This window comes from Aegilops tauschii, chromosome 7 (genome assembly GCF_002575655.3).
Source record: "Aegilops tauschii subsp. strangulata cultivar AL8/78 chromosome 7, Aet v6.0, whole genome shotgun sequence".
NCBI lineage: Eukaryota > Viridiplantae > Streptophyta > Magnoliopsida > Poales > Poaceae > Aegilops > Aegilops tauschii.
The window spans coordinates 79,676,405-79,698,968 of record NC_053041.3 but is presented as its reverse complement, the minus strand read 5'-3'; the positions used below and the strand labels follow the sequence as shown (position 1 = coordinate 79,698,968).

Here is a 22,564-nt window from a genome sequence, read left to right as displayed (position 1 = left end):
GGGAGGGTTATATCTAGAGCATGTGTGCGAGAAAGACACCTCAGGAGAGAGTGTGTGAGCATGTGTGAGAGACCACCGATGGAGAGTGAAACTACACGTAAAAGACTAATGTACACATTGATTAAAGATATAAATTGTATCCAAATATTAGGATGGGATCATGATATTTGCAATTCCCGTAAGGAATGGTCATTGATCCATCAGACATCTAGATTCTATCGAATTTGAGCATGTCTATGTTATTATTCGACACAATTGATCCACATAGTTAGTATTTTGAACTCCAGACAATGCATCGCTTTAGCAATCGAATATAAACGTGAGTATAGTTCATGTTGTGTGTGTAAAGCACATTATACATACGAAAGTTACACAATGAACATTATAAATAGCTACCTATGAACTAGCATACATTTGAATTCAACTTAAGGTGGTTTAAAAAAAATCGAATTCAACATGAAGTCCATTCAATTATTTGAATTTGATATCATGGCATTTGTAAATCATACCTAAATTATGGGGGCACCAATCTTTGCTCTGATTTCGTACATAATAGCATATGTAGTCGTGTACAAAATAGATTCAAATTTAGCTCCTCCATTCCAAAATAATCGTAGTTATAGGATTTTCAAGTGTCAAAATTTCAAAAAGAAGCGGATAATTTAATGAGGTTTTCAAACATACAAGGTCAAATATAACGTTGTCTATTTAGGTCAATCCTCATAGTTCAAGAGTACTCTAAACGTGAATGCTTGTGTTTCAAAATTTCGAACGAAGCGCCAAAAGAGCCTCTACTCGCCCGAAACCGCGTGAGACCAATGTTTGGTAGTACAAGGAAATTACTTTTCTAATAACTCCGACCCTCGAAACCTACCGGCCCGACGTCCAAACGTCTAAACCGGGGTAGGTTTGTAGCTTCATCTAGACGCCACGCAACCGCCTCCGAAAAAACATTCATACACAATGGCCACCTAAGCACACATGCGCGCGGCCGAAATCGCTCCCGCCCACTATTTGGGACACCTGGGATTACCATCCTACCCCCGACCCGCAGTAAGTCCGAAATTTAAGAGGAGGGCAAAGTTTGTACTTTCCCCAAATTTGAAACAAGCGCGTCCCATCTTCTGTTCAAAAAAGCCAAAAACAAGTGTGTCCTAGACCGAAACATGGTTCCCCCTCCCCCCCGCCCACCCGTACGATTCCTCATTCGTACTCCGTGGGCGCAAAAACTACCTCTCCACCAGCCGCGAAACCCTAGCGTCCTTCGTCCGCCACCCCATCCCACCCATCAACCGCCGCCCTCCTCCATCACGCTGGAGCCGATACCCCGACGTCGTCGTCCACCGCAACCTCAACCGCAACGCCCTCCAGGGCTAGTAGTTGAAGCCGAGGTCGAGCCATCCGTACCCGAGCCAGTTCAACCACGCCGTCCTGCGCCTCACCGCTGCCGCTCCAACTTCGCCACCGTCCACCGCATCGGAGCTGTTCCTGCTACGCCGTCCTTCGCCGCCTCGGATCTGCTTCCCCTCCGCCGATATACGGCCACGGCAACACGGTCAACAATTTGTCCATGGGTTTGTCCAAAAGGATCCACGGCTCTCCAAAACATCGGTTCCCCCGGGAAAAACAAGAAGATCGCCGCGGCATATCGAGACCACACTGGCAACCGATAAGGGTACTCCTCTTCCCTTATTCGTGCAAATCTTACGTGTCTGCTTGCACGGTATTCATCCCACAGAAGACACTAGTTGACCGCTTCTTCTTCATACTAGATGTTCCTAGTAACTCGCGATGCACAAGGTTTCTCCTCATATACTATTTCACCTTAGCTAGAGGTCCGTCGCCCCCCTGAATTTCAATTTCTAGTCAGTTGATTCCCAATTAACAGAAGAATTCCCCGGCGTAACAAGTGCTAGTATGCCTATTACACCGGGGAAGCAGCGCCTTGGTGTTTATCTTAGGGGTGTGTGGGGCCTAGAGCTACTGGCGCCCGATCTGGAGGTCGGCCGGGAATAAAGGGATGGCCTGGGGGCGCTGCCAAGCACGGCGGTGGTGTGAGGTCGAGGGGAGGGCGGGGCGGCGGAGGCAGGGGTCTGGGCCGGTGGTCGCTAGCGGTTCGAGAAAGATCGTCAATAGTGACTGGCGGGAGGTAGACGAAGGCCATCTGCCCGTTCCTTATAGATCGGACGGTTCATTAAAAAAATCGACTGACCTATTTATTTTCAGTCGACTGTTATCTTAGATATGACCACATGTGGTGGTGTGCTGGAGGATTACCTGCATTTCCTGTGCTCATATATTACAAAATCATACGGAGTAGAATCTAATTTTGTTTGCCATGCAATGTTGTAGAGGTATCATATGTCTCCTGTCATTTATTTTTCAGCCACCTGCTATCTGCTACTTTTACAGTGCACTAGTTCTGCACACACTTCACCCTTACTCTCACTATTGTGTTTTTATGCAAGGGTATTTCAGACACTGCTGCCAAGAGAGAAGCCAAAAAGAAAAGAGACAATTTGCTCCAGCATGGTACGCGGTTAGGCCAGATACGTTTCGCCCTTGTAAAGGGTGCAGTGTCAACAGATGGAGAAGGTAAACGTAGCTCTGGAGTTGATGGACCTCGCTCGCAATGAACCACCATCCCAGGTGCTTGCTTTAACTTCGCGGTGTCATATGTGGTTGCATGTTCCATATGGTGTCTAGCTTGTATTCGAAAGGTCGAAGTCGGTCTTTATTAAGATAAGGAAAGATATTTTTTACATGAACCACCATCCCGTGAGCACCAGAAGACAAATAGCTAGTCAGGGCACTGGCCGAGCCAGTGACAAGCCCAGCAAAGACAGGCATCACCTGGAAGCCAACTAAAATGCCGCGATGGTGGCGAAGCAGCCCGCCTCCCACCAGGCTCTCAGGCCCTAGATGATCATGCTCACCACTCCAGCCGGATGTCTAGCTTGTATTCCTTCCAATTTGGTTAAATTGCATCTGCTTAGCTTACACATTATACCTTTGAATATGACATGCCTTTCTGTTTTTGGTACATACTAGTACATCTGTGTATTAACCATGTTCTTACATCAAACTAATGTTCTTGTGTATCCCTCATCAATCACTTATGATGAGGCAGGAAGGCAAGTGGACTACTCCTCATTTAAAGAATGCAGCGTCAGCCTCCCGACATGATTCTCAAGAAACAGCAAGGCTAGATGAAGATAGTGAACGTAGCTCTGTAGTTGATTACAGCATTTCCCCTACACTAGCATCGCAGTTGCTTGCTCTAACTTGGCAGCGTGATATGTGGTTGCATGTTGCATATGGTGTCTAGACTGTAATTCTTCCAATCTGGTTAAACTGCATGTGCTAGTCTTCTTAGCTTATACATTATACCTGTTAATGTGACATGCCTTCCTGTATTTAGTACATAGTACATCTGTCTATTAAGCATGTCCTTACATAAAACTATTGTTTTTTTTGTATCACATCAATCAATATGACGAGACACCTTTAGTATATGCACTGCGATATTAGTTGCATCTTTCATATGATTTATAGCATGCGCTGCTTCTAATTTGTTGAAATTCCATTTATGATGGGACGCTTTTAACTTGGCAGAGTCATATTGGTTGCATCTTTCATGTGGTGTCTAGCTTGCATTGCTTCTTATTTGTTGGAATGGTTTCTGCTTAGTTTACACAAACAGTTGTGAACATGCCATGCCGTCCTGTTTTTCGTACATATTCCATCCTGGTATCATGTGTTTTCCTTACATCAAAGTAGTGATTGTCAGTATCATGCATGAATGAGTTATGAAGAGAGAATTTTATTGCTTTTTCTTGTCGGTTTTACTTGACAATTCAAAATCAATAAAGCGGAAGGAAGTTAGCAAGGCAGCGGATAAAGGTGCTCCTTCCGAACGGAGGGCCTCTACAGTTTCTACTCCTCCACACCCCCAAGATGATTTCCAAGACAACACATGCATAGACACTCAACAAAGATGTGTTTATGATGAGCACGTCTTCCCTAGTGCACCATCACCGGTGCTCCCTCTAACTTGGCACTGTTATATGTGGTTGCATGTTATGTGTGATGTCTAGCTTGTATTCCTTCTAATTTTGTTGAATTCCATCTGCTTACTTTACACATTATACTTGAATAAGACACGTGTTCCTGTTTCTAGAACATACAATATCTGTCTATCACACCATGTTCTTACATCAAATTACTACTATTGTGTAACCTGCAACAATCACTTATCATAAGACACGTTTGACTTCGGAGTGTGATATAGGTTACATCTCGCATTCTTTTCTAGCTTGTACTACTAATTTGTTGAAATGGCACTTATGACGAGACAGTTTTAACTTGGTAGAGTGATATTCATTGCATCTTTCATATGGTGTCTAGCTTTCATTGCTTCAAATTTGTTGAAATGCCTTCTCCTTAGTTTACACATCATAAGCTATGAATATGCAATGCTGTGAATATGCAATGGCACTAATGACGGGAGACCTCTAACTTGGTAGTGTGATGTTGTTTGCATCTTGCATATGATTTATTTCTTGTACTGCTTCACATTTCTTTAAACGCCATTTATGATGAGACACTGTTAACTTGGCAGAGCGATATTTGTAGCATCTTTCATATGGTGTCTACCTTACATCGCATTGCTTCTAATTTGGTGAAATGTCTTCTACTTAGTTTACACATCATAGTTCTGGTTATCTCTTCCGTCCTGTTTTTCGTACATATTACATCCTCCTATCATGTGGTTGTCTAACATCAAAGTTCAGTTCGTCTGCATCACGCATCAATTTGTTCTGAAGAACTAAATTGTTATTCGTTTTTCTTGTCGGCTTGACTTAACATGGCACAGAGAAAGAGGAAGAAACATAGAATGGCAGGGAATGAGAAGCGGATGAATTCTGCAGATTCTGCTGGTACTGATGGTGCAATAGAAGGTCATAGTCCAGCAGAAAATTCTACAAGCAGGGCATCCCATGCTACACGAGCTGCAAAAAAAGCCAAACAGAAACAAATAGCTTCCACCAAACAAGCAGAGACAGCCCTAGTTCTTGCAACACCTACCAGAGTACTACCAGCTGCACGAGTTACTCGTGTGTCAACTGAGCTAGCAGCACGTTCCCAAGCTCCCTTGCCACCTGACACTACTTGCCAAGCACTCTTGACACAAGACGAGTTGGCAAGATCAGATGAACCTTGTGAGCTTCAACAACAAGAAGGTAGTTGCTGGAGTCAAGTTACAGTTGCATGCTTCTTTATATGTAGTCTCACAGTTTGATGTACACTAACACTTCCTATGTTCGTTGTTGGACTAGCACCTGGGCGCAAGAGGAAACAAACATCAGGGATAATGCTCGTCAGGTTAACTAAATCTAGAGGAGGAAGAATGGAGATCCGTTTTGAGGCAGGTTTAAAAAGGCCACGTGATGCTACAGAGTCAGCCAAGTGAGTATCAGAGGCATCACTTGCAGTTAGGTGTCATGTACGTATCCTCCCAACATGGATTCAGTACAGGAATGACAAAGATGAAACCCAGTTCAACACCTTCCTCGACCATTTATCTGTAAGTATGGTTATATATGGAAACTAGTAATATCGTCTTGCTCTGTCCCATACTTTCTAGGTTGCGGATAATGAGACTCCCATAATTTTCAACAGATGAGGTTCAAGTTGGATAGCCAAGATGATGCAACCAGACAAGCTTGCACCCATGTTTTCAAGTCTGCTCTGCGATAGTATCGGTATAACTTGAGGAAAACTCACTTTGAAGGCAAGGCTAATAGTGAACTTTCCCAAAAATCTCCAGTGGAAAATATATCGGATGAAGACTGGAGGGGCCTCGTTAAACACTGGTCTGATCCGAAGTATCAGGTACATTATATATATGTGATCAGATCACATGCTGAAGTCCTATTTACACATGTGCCACACAAATCTATCTTCTTGTAGGTGAACTGTTCAAAGAACAAGGCCAACCGTACGAAAGTGAAATTCCAATAGACGACAGGATCTCGTAGCTATATTGCACACTGCGAGGCTCTTGTAATTAGCTGCTGTTTCACTCTTTTCGATGTACCATATTATCAGATCTATATTGACTTGTTCCAAATGTAGAGGAAAGCCCGTAAGGACCAAAAAGTACCCGAACTAAATGCTGTGGAAATCTTCAAGGACTGTCACACCAGCAAGAAGAAGGGCATGACTACACCAGTCAAAGCCGCTGTTGTAAGTCCTTAATCCTCATGGCTTTTAACTACTACTTACTCTGACTTGTGCCTTGAACTGCATGGTTTGCAGCCAATGTCTATTACTCTTTTCAATTTTATACACAATCGTCTTAGCGTATCATTGCACCTTACAAGGTTTAAAACAGAGGAGTGATGTTCCTTTGATCTTGACCCGTAATATAGTTCCGTGCTGGACTTGCCCACACAACGTTACAATTGCCTGTTTGTCTATTCTCAGTTGTTTTGTGATATGAATGATGTCATACTATGCTTACCGTATTATAAACTCCGTCTCTTTATCCTTAGCCCTCAATACAATGTGAAGAAATAGACAATACATTAGCGATGGTACATGGTCATATGTTTGGAACCTGGTTTTATTATGTACTTTACAATAAAATACAACTAATATTTTACTTGGGTTCACCAGAATAAGTTCTGTATATAGACCAAAGCTATTTTGTTTGGTTTTGCTGCCTCCTTAATATCTTCTGTTCTGGTACTACTAATGTAAAAGCTCAACTTTTCAGTGAGCTATGGAAAAAATGGTGGAACCGCCACCTTCTGAAGGTGGCGAGGCAACTATAACCGCAATGTCAGCTCTTGCTGCAGTGGGTCAGTACATGTCCACTAACAGTGCCAAAAGCACGTTCTTGCATAATACTGGGTTGGTTGTTAAGGCAATCTCGTCCAAACTGCCTCATGATCAAGATATGCAAGCTCAAAGCAATGTTGTATCTGCGCTCCAGACATAAGTCCATTGCCTAACAGAGACCCTTTGTGAAACAAGGAGAGACATTGTCCAATGTGGTCAAGATATGCATGGTTTTGAGACCAGACTATCAGACATTTGCTATGTTTTTCAGGAGCCTAGGAGAAATGAAGGCGAGGGTTATGGTGCTCCATCGGACAATACCGCATGAAAACGTAACAGTCGGGTCAAATGAACTGAGCTTCTGAACTTCTGGTGGTGCATTTATCTGCTAGACTGTTAAGTTTTATGCCAACCTTCCTTTTGTTATATAGTTGTAATTTGTTTTGGTGCGATACAAAATTTATTCTTAACGTGCAGCCACCGGTTGAAGAAAACAACAAGCCATTTTTGTATAGTGTAGGGTGTTCCCTATATTTTCACTGGTGGCAATCTTTGATGCCGATTGGATGTAATTGTGCAATCGCCTTAATAGCCTAGCGTTAGTTTCGGCCTTATTTATTTCCTAGTCTTCTTTTTCCCTGGTTTGCTAGTGGTCGCAACAACCATGGGCCATATACAGGCCGTAGGATCCATGGGTCTCCTACGGGCCGTCGATAAATGGGCCTCCAACAGGGTCGTAGAATCGGTGGGCCTCGGGCCGTCGGATAAATGGGTCTACATGGGCCGTAAACGAGCGTAATTGGTATTGGCCCAGCACGGTAATGGGCCTTTAACAGGCCGGAGGACAGCAAAGGCTTAATTTTGTCACAGGCATAACGGGTTGTTAATGGGCCAGAATATACGACGGGCTGGAAACGGCGCAACGGATTAACAGGCCAGAAACGGGCCAACTCTTGCCATGGGCCGAATTTGGCCCATTAGGGGAACAGGCCAGTAACGGGCTGGAAGTAATCGAGGGCCGGAAAGGAGCCCAAGAATGTATGGGCCGTCAATAGGCCGAAAGCTAACACGGGCTGGAAACGGCCGATGTGAATCACGAGCCGTTAACGGGTACAAAGAAAATTACTGTTCATTATGGGCTAGAGTCACTGTGGGCCTCTAAAGGGCCTAAAGATACGAAGGCCTCATATGGGCCGAAAGACGTCGTGGGTCATACATGGGCCGAAAGTGAAATGGGCTGGTGTTATATTCGACGGCCCACATGATGTTGTTGGGCCGATTTCCTTTAGGGCCTAACGGGCCGTGAGTTACCGGGCCGTAAAATGGGCTATTTGCAAAGAGACCATTAACAGGCTTTTCATGGGCCAGCCCGTTAACTTTTGACCAAGTCAAATGGGCCGGCTAAGCTAAATGGGCCAGTGGTGGGCCGTGGCACGTGTCGACATATCATAGGCGCCTATCTGACCCACTGACGAGCTGACACGTGTTTCGTCCGGCAAATAAGAATTTTACACATGGAAATTTCCCATTGGTCGGGGCTGATACCAATTGAAAGGATCGATATAGTTGACTAGAGGGGGGTGAATAGGCAACTGACAATTTTTAGCTTTTCTTTACCAAATTAAACTTTGCATCAAAGTAGGTTGTCTAGATATGCAACTAGGTAAGCAACCTATATGATGCAACAACAACAAGCATACAAGCAAGCAAGGGATATAACACAAATATGCTAGCACAAGTAAAGGCACGAGATAACCAAGAGTGGACCCGGTGAAGACGAGGATGTGTTACCGAAGTTCCTTCCTTTTGAGGGGAAGTACGTCTCCGTTGGAGCGGTGTGGAGGCACAATGCTCCCCAAGAAGCCACTAGGGCCACCGTATTCTCCTCACGCCCTCACACAATGCGAGATGCCGTGATTCCACTATTGGTGCCCTTAAAGGTGGCGACCGAACCTTTACAAACATGGTTGGGGCAATCTACACAACTTAATTGGAGGCTCCTGACGACACCACGAAGCTTCACCAGAATGGACTATGGCTCCGCGGTGACCTCAACCGTCTGGGGTGCTCAAACACCCAAGAGTAACAAGATCCGCAAGGGATTAGTGGGGGGAATCAAATTTCTCTTGGTGGAAGTGTAGATCCGCAAGGGATTAACAGTATTCAAGAAGGGTCTACCAAATATAATGGGACAAAAGTCATCTTGTGGGGAACCAAGAACAAGAAAATCAGCAGGGTATTTAACAGCAATGGTGCGCCGCAAGATCACTTACTACAAGATGCTGACGCCGGAGCGCCGCGCAGAAATCGCGGCGGCGGTCGGCGCCACAGACCTCTGTTCCCAAGATCGCTTTGCGGCGGGCCAATCCCCGAGTTCTCTGGAGCCAAGCTACGAGGAGGAGGAAGCCGATCCAATGTTCATGGCGGAGGTCGCGGCGCAGAAGGCCCCCGATGCGTATGAGACGATGGACGTCGACTTCGTGCCGGCGTCCGAGTCCCCCATGGTGCAGGCGGACCAGCGGTTCAACATGGCGATACTAAAGGAGGACCGGGAGGCAGAGGCTCAACTCGACGCGGAGTGCGCGCATGCCGCTGCCATCGAGGCTCTCCTGCAGGCGGAACCGGATGTCGTGGATTGAACCGGGCGGTGGAGGCTCAACTTGAGGCGGAGCGCGCGGATGCCGCTGCCATCGAGGCCCTCCTGCAGGTGGAACCGGACGTCCTGGACTTGAACCGTGCGGCAGAGGCTCCACTCGACGCGGAGTGCGCTGATGCCGCTCTCATCGACGCCCTCCTGCAGGCGGAACTGGACGTCCTAGACTTGAACCGGGCGGCGGAGGCTCGGCTCGACACGGAGTGCGTGGATACCGCTGCTATCGAGGCCCTCCTGCAGGCGGAACCGGACGTCCTCGACTTGAACCGGGCTGTGCTCTCGTCCGTGCAGAGCACCCGCGCGCTCTGCGTGAACGAGTAGCTGGAGGCCGAGGACAACCATGGTGCGGAGACACACGTCGGCAGCTACGGCTTGTTCGCAGCGGCAGCCAAAGATGACGAGGCCGTCTCGTTCCGCGAGCAGTGATAGTTTTTCTTTATGTTGTTGTTTTTATGGATCTTTTGCTGTGTAAAAACATATATTGTTATGCAAGTCGCCTGACTTGGGTCAGTCTACCATTTCAGGCAGTTGTATGAATAAACTACGTCTCCTAACCCTTCTTCCTCACCTCTTCTTCTTCCCCACACTACTAGGGAAAACCTTATGCACAGAATTTTAGCAGCAACGCGGTTTAAAAACAGGCGCTACTGCTAACTAGCAGTAGCGAGCTTAACGGAACCGCGCTACTAATAACTAGGTAGCAGTAGCGCTCTATGTGAAACAAGCGCTACTACTATAATTGCCACGGATTTGCCTCCAGGCTAGATATAGTAGTAGCGCCCTTCCCTGGACGTGCTGCTGCTAAAGTACTTAGTAGCAGTGTTTTTCTGCAAAACTCGCTGCTGCTAAGTGTTGCACCTAATTAAGTTTAGTCCCATACTGCCAAGCGAACAAGGTGTTTACCACCTTAAATATGTTACTTCTCAAACTACCTCGAGCACTTGGTCTTCATTGAACTATATGTGTAGGATTTGTGGCTGCAATATGAATCTTCACCAGTGCCTATACAGGTACTGTGAGGATTCATGTTGACTATTTAGATTCTACACAAAAAGATCAATGATGACCAATGTATATTTTTGATGCGTGCTTAGACTTAGCAGTAGCGTTTTTCTGTAAAACGCGCTATAGCTACTTTAGCTATAGCGCGTTTCCTAAAGTGCGCTACTGCTAGTTCGACTTAACCACCCGCCCGCTCAAAATTTCACTAAGTCCTCCTCCCCCCTATTCCCCTACTCCTCTGTTGCCGCCGTCCGAGCCCGAGCATGCCCTCACCGCCGCCGCCCGAGGCCGCCCTCAGCCTCACCGCTGCCGCCCGCCGCCGCCGTCCTCCATCTGCCACCGAGGTACTCCCTCCTTCCGTGCCTCCTCCTCCTACCGCGCCCTCCTCCCTCCTCCTCCCACCGCGCCCTCCTCCCTCCGCCTGCGGCCGCCCCCTCCTCCCTCCTTCGCCGGCAGCCCTCCTCCCACCGCCCCTCCCTCCTCCTCCTCCGGCCGGCCCCTCCCCCTCCTCCTCCGGCCGCCCGCTCCCCCTCCTCTCTCCTCCCTCCCTCCCTTGTCTCTGTTCTTGCAAATCGTAGGTGTTTTGAATAAAATAGAAGTAAGAAAATTTAGGGTAGAACTAGGGTAGTTGAATTTTTAGCAAGTGTTTAATAGAAAATAGTTTATTTAGTAAGTGATTAATATAACTAGTTTATTTATATTAGGTACTTAATAGAACTAGTTTATTTGGTAAGTGCTTAGTAGAACTAGTTTATTTATAGTAAGTGCTTAATAGCACTAGTTTATTTAGTAAGTAGTAAATAAAACTAGTTTATTTAGTGTTAGGATTATATATAAGATATTTTCAAATGTTTTTTTTCATATTTTGAACCATTGAAATGCAATGACCATCGCTAAATGGCCTATGTTTTGCCGGAGTGTTGATTAATTTCCGTTCCGGTAAATTTCAGGCGCTCGATATGTCTTTTTTAGCAAAGGTCAAGCCGGATATTTTGGGTTTTGCCGTCGAGTTATAATCTTTGAATTTTGAACACAGGAGATGTCTGATGATGATGGGATCCCGGAGTGCGGGTACTGCTACGATGACCGTGGTGTGTGCGACAGGTTTCCTCACCTGCAAAATGATAGGTTTTTCACCGTGAAGCTGGAAGAGACGTTCGATGTTTGTACGGTACGCAATGACAAGCATTTCATCATAATAAATATCATCACTTGTGCTTCTTTTGTTCAACGCGTAATTTATGGATTTTTTGAATACGACTAGTACATCCCGTGCCATGCTAGACCATATGTATTGGAGAAGCTTGGTTTAGGTTTAGATGACTTTGAGAATGTGGAGACGAGGAGGGCTCACTTAAGAACTAAACATGGTTATGAGTTTCTGGTTAAGTTCTACAATGCGGTCGATCGCTCCCATTTCGGTTGCTCTAATTGGGAAGCTCTCTGCAAGGCATATGGATTTGAGGAGGGAATGCGAATAAGATTTGATATTCGTCCCGAAGATTATGATGACGATGATAATATCGACATCTGGGTGGATGTGGATATGCCTCCAGTTTTACCTAGATGTGAGTTTGTCAAACTAATTTGTTAAGTTCAGTAATTTATGTTGTTAATTTAAAAATATTTGGTGTTCGTCCGTACTAAACTTATTTATTTATAATTGTCAGCTTATTTCTTATCTTCAAGAAATACTCAGAAGGTAGTAGACAACACATACTACAGCTATGATTCCAAGCTTAATTGTGAGGAGAAAGGTTATCTTGTCTCATTCATAGAAGATGTTGAGGCCTTCAAAACAAGTCACTCTATCAGCCCAAATTATACTAGATACGTGCCACTAGTCCATAAATTGCTTGATGGTAACTTCATTGCCAAAAACTTGGTAAGATTTTGTTAATGATGGTAACTTCATTGCATACATTATTCTTAAGTAAACTACATTGCTAACTATATATGTTACTATTTCGGTTTTGAACAAAGGCTCCCGAAGCAGGTTGTGCCTGACATGCTATGTACCGAAGGTGATATGCATATGGTTAGCGTACGACCAACTCCTTCGGAGGCTTACCATACTGCATACTCGATTTCCTCAAATGATGGAAGGCTCAAAATCAAATAATGGAGCAAAGTGATGAATGCGCACACGCAAATAATTGAAGATAAAATAATGTGCGCAAGCCATAAGTTGGAGATAGGTTTATGTCCATTCTCCATTATGGTGAAGGACCGGTTTATCTGTTTTATGGTATTTTAGCTAGGAGAGAGGAGTAGGTCCTAAGTATTACGAACAATTACTTAGTGTTGATTCTATATGACTACAATGTCTTAGACTTGATGGTGATGCTGAGTAGGAGTAGTGATTATGAGTACTATGATGATGATGAGGAGGAGTTGTTATTATAACTATTGACGAAGTTGTTGTATGATGTCTCATCATGAACGAAAATGATGATTATGAGGAGTTATATGACAATGATATATTATGATGATAAGTTGTTAATGATATTGTGATGATGACGATAAGTTATTATGTCATTGGGTGAAATAACCGCGGATTAGTTTCAAATGGATGGATCCAAAGTGACCATTATATTGGTTACTATGGATCCATGCACTTGAAACTAATCCAAAGTTCTTTCACCTAGTGATTTAATAACTCATTATGATGTTAAAACAATCTCTAACTTGCTACTATATGAAAAATTGTATACAGGTGTATGAATACGACCTAAAATAAAAAAGAAATGGAACTAGGAATAATAGTAGTAGCGGTTGTTCTCGAAAGCGCTACTAGTAATTATCAGTAGCGCTCGTTTGGGAAAGCGCTGCTACTAAGTAGATATAGCGGTAGCGCGTGCCAACAGGCGCTACTGCTAAGCTTTAGCTATAGCGCCTTATCAGTAGCGCGCTTGGGGGAGAGTGGCAGGTGAAAGGCCAATCCAAGAGACGTGATCCCCAAGAAATCGCAGACGGAGACATCATCATTGATTGCATAGGAGAATGCCCGAGGATGTGATTCTTGGAGCAGCCTATCAGCCCAGAGATCTTTCTAGAAAAGGACCGTGGAGCCACAGACAACATGAACTTTGGAAACTCCGTGAAAAGTCGTTGTTAGTTTGAGAATGTCGCGCCACCAGAATGAGCCAACCGGATCAACAGCATGCGGGATTCGCTGCTCATAATATGTGGCCCAAGTAAATTGGACCCATGGAATATCCAGCTTGTTGTAGAATTTATGTAAAAACTTCAAGAGCAGAGCTTCATTCTGGATTTTAAGGTTCATCACACCGAGCCCACCCTTGTTCTTCGGCTTACAAACCATGTCCCAGGCAGCAAGTGAGTTAGATTTTTCACCTTGATCAGTTTTTTTGACCTAGAGGCACCTTCTCCTGATTTTATCCAGTATATCAATGAGTTTAGGAGAGAACTTTAGCGTACACATAGCATAGATGAGAAGCGACGTGACTGCGGTGTTGAGCTACGTAAGCTTCCCAGCGTATGACATGAGGGAGAGGGTGGAAGAGAGATTACGTTCCACCTTGCTAACCAGAGGCATGAAGTAATTGAGCGAGGGCCTGGAGGTGCCGAGGGGCAGGCCAAGGTAGGTGAAGGGCATAGATCCTATAGAGCAGCCAAAGATTGTGGCAAGATCTGCAGTCATTTGCTGGTCCAGGTTGATGGGGATCAAAGTAGATTTATGAAAGTTAATCTTCAGGCCGATGGACTGGGCATAATCAGACAGAATGTTCTTGATGATAACCGCTTGTCTAGGGCAGGCAGGCATGAGGAGGATCGTGTCATCGGCGTATTGTACAATCAGGTAATCCATATTACCATTTGAGGGGAAGGGCAGATGAATCAGGCCTCTCGTAAAGGCATCATTGATTGCTGATTGCAGTAAGTCAGCCGCGAGTACGAAAATGAGAGGGGAGAGGGGGTCGCCCTGCCTAACACCACGCTTGCAGTGAAACTAACGACCCGGCACACCGTTGAGAAGAATGGACGAGCGTCCCGAGCAGAAGATCGAACGGATCCAAGACAGCCATTTATCATTGAAACCCATGTGTTTCATAATGTTGATCATTGCTTCGTGCTCAATGGTGTCGAAGGCCTTAGCAAAGTCTAGCTTGAGGAGCACAATCTGTCTTTTGGAGGCCTGGCATTGATGGATATACTGAAATGTCCAGGCCAAACAATTTTGGATGGATCTACCTTTGATGAAACCATATTGGTTTCGATGGATGATGCGTAGGATCACTTTTTGCAGTCGGTTGGCCAGGAGTTTTGTGATGAGCTTGAGGCAGCAGTTAAGTAAAGTGATCGGGCGGTAGTCATTTACTGTGGTGGGTGAGCCGTTCTTGGGGATAAGAGTAATGAGGCCATCACTAATACTTTGTAGATTGAGCTCCCCAGCATGGAATTGAGTGCAGAGCGTATAAAAATCCTCCTTGATGATTGGCCAACATGCTTTAAGGAGTAATCCACTGAAATCGTCGGGGCCGGGAGCACGGTCCACAGGCATTTCTTTGACAACCCCATCAATTTCATCTTTTGTAAATGGAGCCATGAGGTGATCAAGATTCTCAGTGGGTTGGATAAGCGTAGGAAGATCAAAACGCATTTGTGTAGGGTTGGACGTGCCAAGATGCTCTGTGTATGCATGGAACAATATCGCTTCTTTGCCCGTGTGATCTTCCACCATCAAGCCATCATCAGTTTGTAGAATAGCCACATTGTTCTTCCTGTAACGCTCCGTGGCGATCGAACCTTTACAAACAAGGTTGGGGCAATCTGCACAACTTAATTGGAGGCTCCCAACGACACCACGAAGCTTCACCAGAATGGACTATGGCTCCGCGGTGACCTCAACCGTCTAGGGTGCTCAAACACCCAAGAGTAACAAGATCCGCAAGGGATTAGTGGGGGAATCAAATTTCTCTTGGTGGAAGTGTAGATCGGGGCCTTCTCAACCAATCCCGAGCAAATCAACAAGTTTGATTGGCTAGGGAGAGAGATCGGGCGAAAATGGAGCTTGGAGCAACAATGGAGCTTTTGGGGGAAGAGGTAAGTCAACTTTGGAGAAGAAGACATCCTTTTATAGAGGGGGGAACAATCCAACCGTTACCCCCCAAAACAGCCCCGCAGAGGGCGGTACTACCGCAGGGGGCAACGGTACTACCGCTGGGCCCAGCGGTACTACCGCTCCCCCTCGCGGTACTGTCGTGCAGTCAGGGAGGGCAAGAACATGGGCAGAAATCGGACGCAGTGCGGTACTGCCGCGGTGGTAGGGCGATACTACCGCTCTCGAGCAGTACTATCGCTTCTACTGTCGCTGCTTAGTGCTGCACAATCCGACACGAGAGGCGACCCCCTCGAGTCGAGGCGGTAGGAGCCCGGTACCGCAGCGGTACTACGGCTGAGGACCCCCAGGTGGTACTACCGCTGCTGAGCTGTACTGCCGCCTGTGGCACTTGAGCGGTACTACCGCTGGGCACCGCGGTACTACCGTTGGGACCAAAACATGCTCATAGGAAGGAAATGGTAGCTCCATCGAAGCGGGAAGGCTCAGAGGGTGCGAAGAGGATGTGTACGTGTTGATTCCACCCTAGCCTTACCAAAGCGGATCCCCTCTTGATAGTACGGTGACTCCTACGAAACCAGTCCACCAAAATAGAAACGAACGAGCTACACCGTCTTTGAATAAAACTCCGAGGGGAAGGAATCGTCTCGTGCCAAAGGATGAATCTCTGAAATGCTCAAGGCACACGATTAGTCAGCAAGCGTGTTGCCATCAATCACCAAAACTACATAGAGAGAGATATGCTTTAACAAATGGGTTATCGGATCCAAAACCCGACCCGGTAGCTTAACGGCGTTCCGTTACGGTGGATGCCACGTGTCGGTCACCCTTGATGAAAGCACTTCTGTGACGCGCGATTTATTGTCATGGAAGTGGACACTTCCATGATGATAATTTTGGTAATGTCATGGAACACTTCTACGACAGCACAGGTATGACTATCTGGATTCTATCATAAAATCGTCATGGACGTACATGCATGACAAAAAACGCGGCCTACTGTGACAAACACGTATCATCACGGAAGTGTATTTTTTTTGTAGTGTCATCCGCTGACACAGGTATTTGAGAGAAACCAGAGTAACCATCTAGAAAGCAGAAATGTGTATGTTTGGATAGTCTTTCTAGCATTTGATCAATAAAAGGTAAAGGGTAATGATCTTTCTTAGTAGCCTTATTTAATTTACGGAAATCAATTACCATCCTATAACCTGTAATAATTCTTTGCGGGATCAATTCATCTTTATCATTAGGAACAACAGTAATACCTCCCTTCTTAGGGACACAATGGACAGGACTTACCCACTGACTATCAGCAATGGGATAAATTATACCTGCCTCAAGGAGCTTTAGTATTTCCTTTCTTACCACTTCCTTCATCTTAGGATTTAAACGCCGTTGGTGATCAATAACTGGTTTGGCGTCTTCCTCCAAATTTATTTTGTTTTGGCATAAAGTGGGACTAATGCCCTTAAGATCATCAAGAGTATATCCAATAGCAGCACAGTGCTTCTTCAGAGTTTTCAATAATCTTTCCTCTTCCTGCTTTGAAAGGTTAGCACTAATAATAACAGGATATATCTTCTTTTCATCAAGATAAGCATATTTAAGAGTATCAGGTAAAGGTTTAAGCTCAAACACGGGATCACCCTTGGGTGGAGAGGGATCCCCTAGGATTTCAACAGGTAAATTGTGTTTCAAAATAGGACCCTGTTTAAAGAATACTTCATCTATCTCCCTTCTTTCATTCATAAACATATCATTTTCATGGTCTAGCAAATATTGTTCTAAAGGATCATTAGGAGGCACGGCAATAGAAGCAAGACCAATAATTTCATCCTTACTAGGAAATTCTTTATCATGGGGTTGTCTAAGAAATTTAGCAAAATTAAACTCATGAGACATATCTCCCAAGCCAATTGTAACAACATCCTTTTCACAATCAATCCTAGCATTAACAGTATTCAAGAAGGGTCTACCAAATATAATGGGAAAAAAGTCATCTTGTGGGGAACCAAGAACAAGAAAATCAGCAGGGTATTTAACTTTCCCACACAAGACTTCAACATCTCTAACAATCCCAATTGGTGAAATAGTATCTCTATTGGCAAGCTTAATTGTAACAGCAATATCTTCTATCTCAGCAGGTGCAATGTCATGCATGATTTCTTTATATAAGAAATGAGGTATTGCACTAGCACTAGCACCCATATCACATAAGCAATGATAACAATGATCTCCTATTTTAACAGAAATAATAGGCATGCCTACAACAGGTCTATGTATCTTAGCATCGGGTCTAGCAATGTTAGCAGCCTGTTCACAGAAATAAATAACTTGCCCATCAATATTATCAGCCAAGAGATCTTTAACCATAGCAATACTAGGTTCAACTTTAATTTGCTCAGGAGGTGTATATGTTCTAGTATTACTTTTACGAACCACAGCTGAAGCTTTAGCATGATCCTTTATCCTAACAGGGAAAGGTCGTTTCTCAACATAAGTAGTAGGAACGATAGGATCATTATAAGTGATAATATTTTCTTCAACTGTAACAGGTGCAACTACTTTTACTTCAGTGGGAGGATTATATTTAAACCACTTCTCCTTAGGGAGATCAACATGAGTAGCAAATGATTCACAGAAAGAAGCTACTATCTCAGAGTCAAGTCCATATTTAGTGCTAAATCCACGAAAAGCATCGGTATCCATAAAAGATTTAACACAATCAAACTTAGGTGTCATACCTGACTCCTTACCATCATCGGAATCCCAATCTTCAGAGTTGTGTTTAATTCTTTCCAATAAATCCCACTTGAATTCAATAGTCTTCATCATATAAGAACCAGCACAAGAAGTATCGAGCATGGTGCGATTATTGAGAGAAAGCCGAGCATAAAATTTTTGAATAATCATTTCTCTTGAGAGCTCATGATTGGGGCATGAATATAACATTGACTTAAGCCACCCCCAAGCTTGAGCGATGCTTTCTCCTTCGCGAGGCCAAAAATTATATATATAATTGCAATCACGATGAACAAGATGCATAGGATAAAACTTCTGGTGAAATTCCAATTTCAATCGTTTATAGTCCCAGGATCCCATATCATCACATAGCCTATACCATGTCAATGCATCTCCCTTCAAAGATAAAGGGAAGACCTTCTTCTTAACAACATCATCGGGCATACGTGCAAGCTTAAATAATCCACAAACTTCATCCACATAGATAAGGTGTAAATCGGGATGCACTGTTCCATCTCCTGCAAAGGGATTAGCTAGCAGTTTCTCTACCATGACCGAAGGAATTTCAAAGTAAACATTTTCAATAGGTTCAGTAGGTTGAGGAGCAACTCTTTGCTCTAATGGTCGGGGTGAAGATACCCCGAACAAGCCCCTCAAAGGATTTGTTTCCATAGTAACAAGTGACAGTAAATTTGAGCACACTATATAAATGTTTCCTTACCAAGTTCCACTCACCAAAGGCGCTTCACTCTCCGGCAACGGCGCCAGAAAAGAGTCTTGATGACCCACGAGTATAGGGGATCTATAGTAGTCCTTTAGATAAGTAAGAGTGTCAAACCCAACGAGGAGTAGAAGGAAATGATAAGCGGTTTTCAATAAGGTATTCTCTGCAAGCACTGAAATTGTAGGTAACAGATAGTTTTGTGATAAGATAATTTGTAACGGGTAACAAGCAATGAAAGTAAATAAGGTGCAGCAAGGTGGCCCAATCCTTTTTGTAGCAAAGGACAAGCTTGGACAAATTCTTATATAGAGAAAAGCGCTCCCGAGGACACATGGGAATTATCGTCAAGCTAGTTTTCATCACGCTCATATGATTCGCGTTCGTTACTTTGATAATTTGATATGTGGCTGGACCGGTGCTTGGGTACTGCCCTTTCTTGGACAAGCATCCCACTTATGATTAACCCCTATTGCAAGCATCCGCAACTACAAAAGAAGTATTAAGGTAAACCTAACCATAGCATGAAACATATGGATCCAAATCAGCCCCTTACGAAGCAACTTATAAACTAGGGTTTAAGCTTCTGTCACTCTAGCAACCCATCATCTACTTATTACTTCCCAATGCCTTCCTCTAGGCCCAAATAATGGTGAAGTGTCATGTAGTCGACATTCACATAACACCACTAGAGGAGAGACAACATACATCTCATCAAAATATCGAACGAATACCAAATTCACATGACTACTAATAGCAAGACTTCACTCGTGTCCTCAGGAACAAACGTAACTACTCACAAAGCATATTCATATTCATAATCAGAGGGGTATTAATATGCATTAAGGATCTGAACATATGATCTTCCACCAAATAAACCAACTAGCATCAACTACAAGGAGTAAGCAACACTACTAGCAACCCACAGGTAACAATCTGAGGTTTTGGTACAAATATTGGATACAAGAGATGAACTAGGGTTTGAGAGGAGATGGTGCTGGTGAAGATGTTGATGGAGATTGACCCCCTCCCGATGAGAGGATCATTGGTGATGACGATGGTGATGATTTCCCCCTCCCGGAGGGAAGTTTCCCCGGCAGGACAGCTCCGCTGGAGCCCTGGATTGGTTCCGCCAAGGTTCCACCTCGTGGCGGCGGAGTTTCGTCCCGTAAGCTTGCTTATGATTTTTTCCAGGGTAAAAGACTTCATATAGCAGAAGATGGGCACCGGAGGGCTGCCAGGTGCCCCACGAGGCAGGGGGCGCGCCCAGGGGGTAGGGCGCGCCTCCCACCCTTGTGGCCATGGTGTGGGCCCCCTCTGGTACTTCTTCCGCTCAATAATTATTATTAATTCCAAAAATGACTTTCGTGGAGTTTCAGGACTTTTGGAGCTGTGCAAAATAGGTCTCCAATATTTGCTCCGTTTCCAGCCCAGAATCCCAGCTGCCGGCATTCTCCCTCTTCATGTAAACCTTGCAAAATAAGATAGAATAGCCATAAGTATTGTGACATAACGTGTAATAACAGCCCATAATGCAATAAATATTGATATAAAAGCATGATGCAAAATGGACGTGTCACTATGACTCAATCTGGGTTGTAGTAGACCGTTTGACGAAAGTAGCCCATTTCATCCCGGTGAAGACAACTTATATGAGTGCTAAGTTGGCAAAGATATACATGACCAGGATCGTATGTCTGCATGGAGTTCCAAGGACCATTGTATCAGATAGAGGAACACAGTTTACTTCAAAGTTTTCGAATCAGTTGCATGAAACTTTGGGTACCAGGCTAGAGTTCAGTACAGCTTTTCATCCACAGACAGATGGACAGACCGAGAGAGTCAATCGGATTCTGGAGGACATGTTGAGAGCTTGTGCGCTAGATTATGGATCTAGTTGGGATGACAATTTGCCCTATGCAGAGTTCTCTTATAACAACAGTTATCAAGCCAGTTTGAAGATGGCCCCTTTCGAAGCTTTGTACGAAAGGAGGTGCAGGACATCATTATCATGGGATGAAGTTGGAGATCGATAGTTATTCGGACCAGACTTAATCAGAGAGTCTGAGGAGAAGGTTAAGTTGATTCGAGACAGGCTCAAGGCAGCCCAGTCAAGGCAGAAGAGTTATGCGGATACTAAACGCAAGGAGATAGTCTATGAAGTCGGAGATAGAGCATATCTTCGTGTGTCCCCACTCCGAGGAGTTAAATGTTTTGGAGTCAAGGGAAAGCTAGCACCACGTTTTGTGGGACCATAAAGAGTTTTGGAACGCATGGGAGAAGTTGCGTACAAGTTGGAATTGCCCGAAGGATTGCGTACAAGTTGGAAGTTGCGTACCATTAGGAGAACCTCCTCACACCACGTAAACAGCACCTGCACACAAATAACAAATCCTCGCAACCCGACGTGTTAAAGGGGTTGTCAATCCCTTTCGGGTGCGGCGCCTCAAGATAGGCAAATAACGTGAGGTAAAAGTGGTAGATAGGATAAATAGATCGCGGAACAAATAAATTGCAGCAATGTATTTTTGTATTTTTGGTTTAATAGATCTGAAAATAAATGCAAAGGAAAATAGATCGCAAAGGCAAATATGATGAGAAGAGACTCGGGTCCCTTGGTTTCACTAGTGGCTTCTCTTGAGAAAAATAGCAAACAGTGGGAAAACAATTACTATTGGGCAATTGATAGAACTTCGAATAATCATGACGATATCTAGGCAATGATCATTATATAGGCATCACGTCCAAGATTAGTAGAACAACTCCTGCCTGCATCTACTACTATTACTCCACACATCGACCGTTATCCAGCATGCATCTAGTGTATTAAGTTCATGGAGAAATGGAATAATGCAATAAGAACGATGACATGATGTAGACAAGATCTATTTATGTAGAAATAGACCACATCTTGTTATCCTTAATGGCAACGATACATACGTGTCGTTTCCCCTTTTGTCACTGGGATCAAGCACCGTAAGATCGAACCCATCACAAAGCACCTCTTCCCATTGCAAGATAAATAGATCAAGTTGGCCAAACAAAACCCAAATGTCGGAGAAGAAATACGAGGCTATAAGTAATCATGCATATAAGAGATCAAAGAAGACTCAAATAACTTTCATGGATAAAAACATAGATCTGATCATAAACTCAAAGTTCATCGGATCCCAACAAACACACCGCAAAAAGGCATACATCATATGGATCTCCAAGAGACCATTGTATTGATAATCAAGAGAGAGAGAGAGAGAGAGAGAGAGAGAGAGAGCAGGCCATCTAGCTACTAACTACGGACCCGAAGGTCTACAAAGAACTACTCACGCATCATCGAAGAGGCACCAATGGAAGTGGTGAACCCCTCCATGATGGTGTCTAGATTGGATCTGGTGGTTCTGGACTGCGGCGGCTGGAATTGATTTTCGTCGACTCCCCTTGGGTTTCTAGAATATTGGGGTATTTATAGAGCAAAGAGGCGGTTCAGGGGGCACTCGAGGTGCGCACAACCCACCAG

General features: G+C 44.5%; 1 protein-coding gene across 1 annotated transcript; it reads right to left on the bottom strand.

The window, feature by feature from the left end:
* Positions 1–13,388: 13,388 nt before the first annotated feature.
* Positions 13,389–15,071, bottom strand: LOC141026859 (uncharacterized). Its single transcript, XM_073503721.1, has 3 exons — positions 14,717–15,071; positions 14,052–14,392; positions 13,389–13,553 (listed from the first exon to the last, which is right to left on the bottom strand). The coding sequence occupies exons 1-3, from the start codon at positions 15,069–15,071 to the stop codon at positions 13,389–13,391; spliced, it is 861 nt and encodes a 286-aa protein (XP_073359822.1).
* Positions 15,072–22,564: the final 7,493 nt, after the last annotated feature.

What these genes read in the sequence shown, in the direction of transcription:
- LOC141026859 (XM_073503721.1), bottom strand. Translation starts at nt 15,071, where the DNA reads ATGGCTCCATTTACAAAAGATGAAATTGATGGGGTTGTCAAAGAAATG. An exon ending in CCAATATGGTTTCATCAAAG is followed by an intron (nt 14,393 to 14,716) that starts GTAGATCCATCC and finishes TACTGCAATCAG; the next exon opens with CAATCAATGATGCCTTTACG. An exon ending in TCAATTACTTCATGCCTCTG is followed by an intron (nt 13,554 to 14,051) that starts GTTAGCAAGGTG and finishes GTCCTTTTCTAG; the next exon opens with AAAGATCTCTGGGCTGATAG.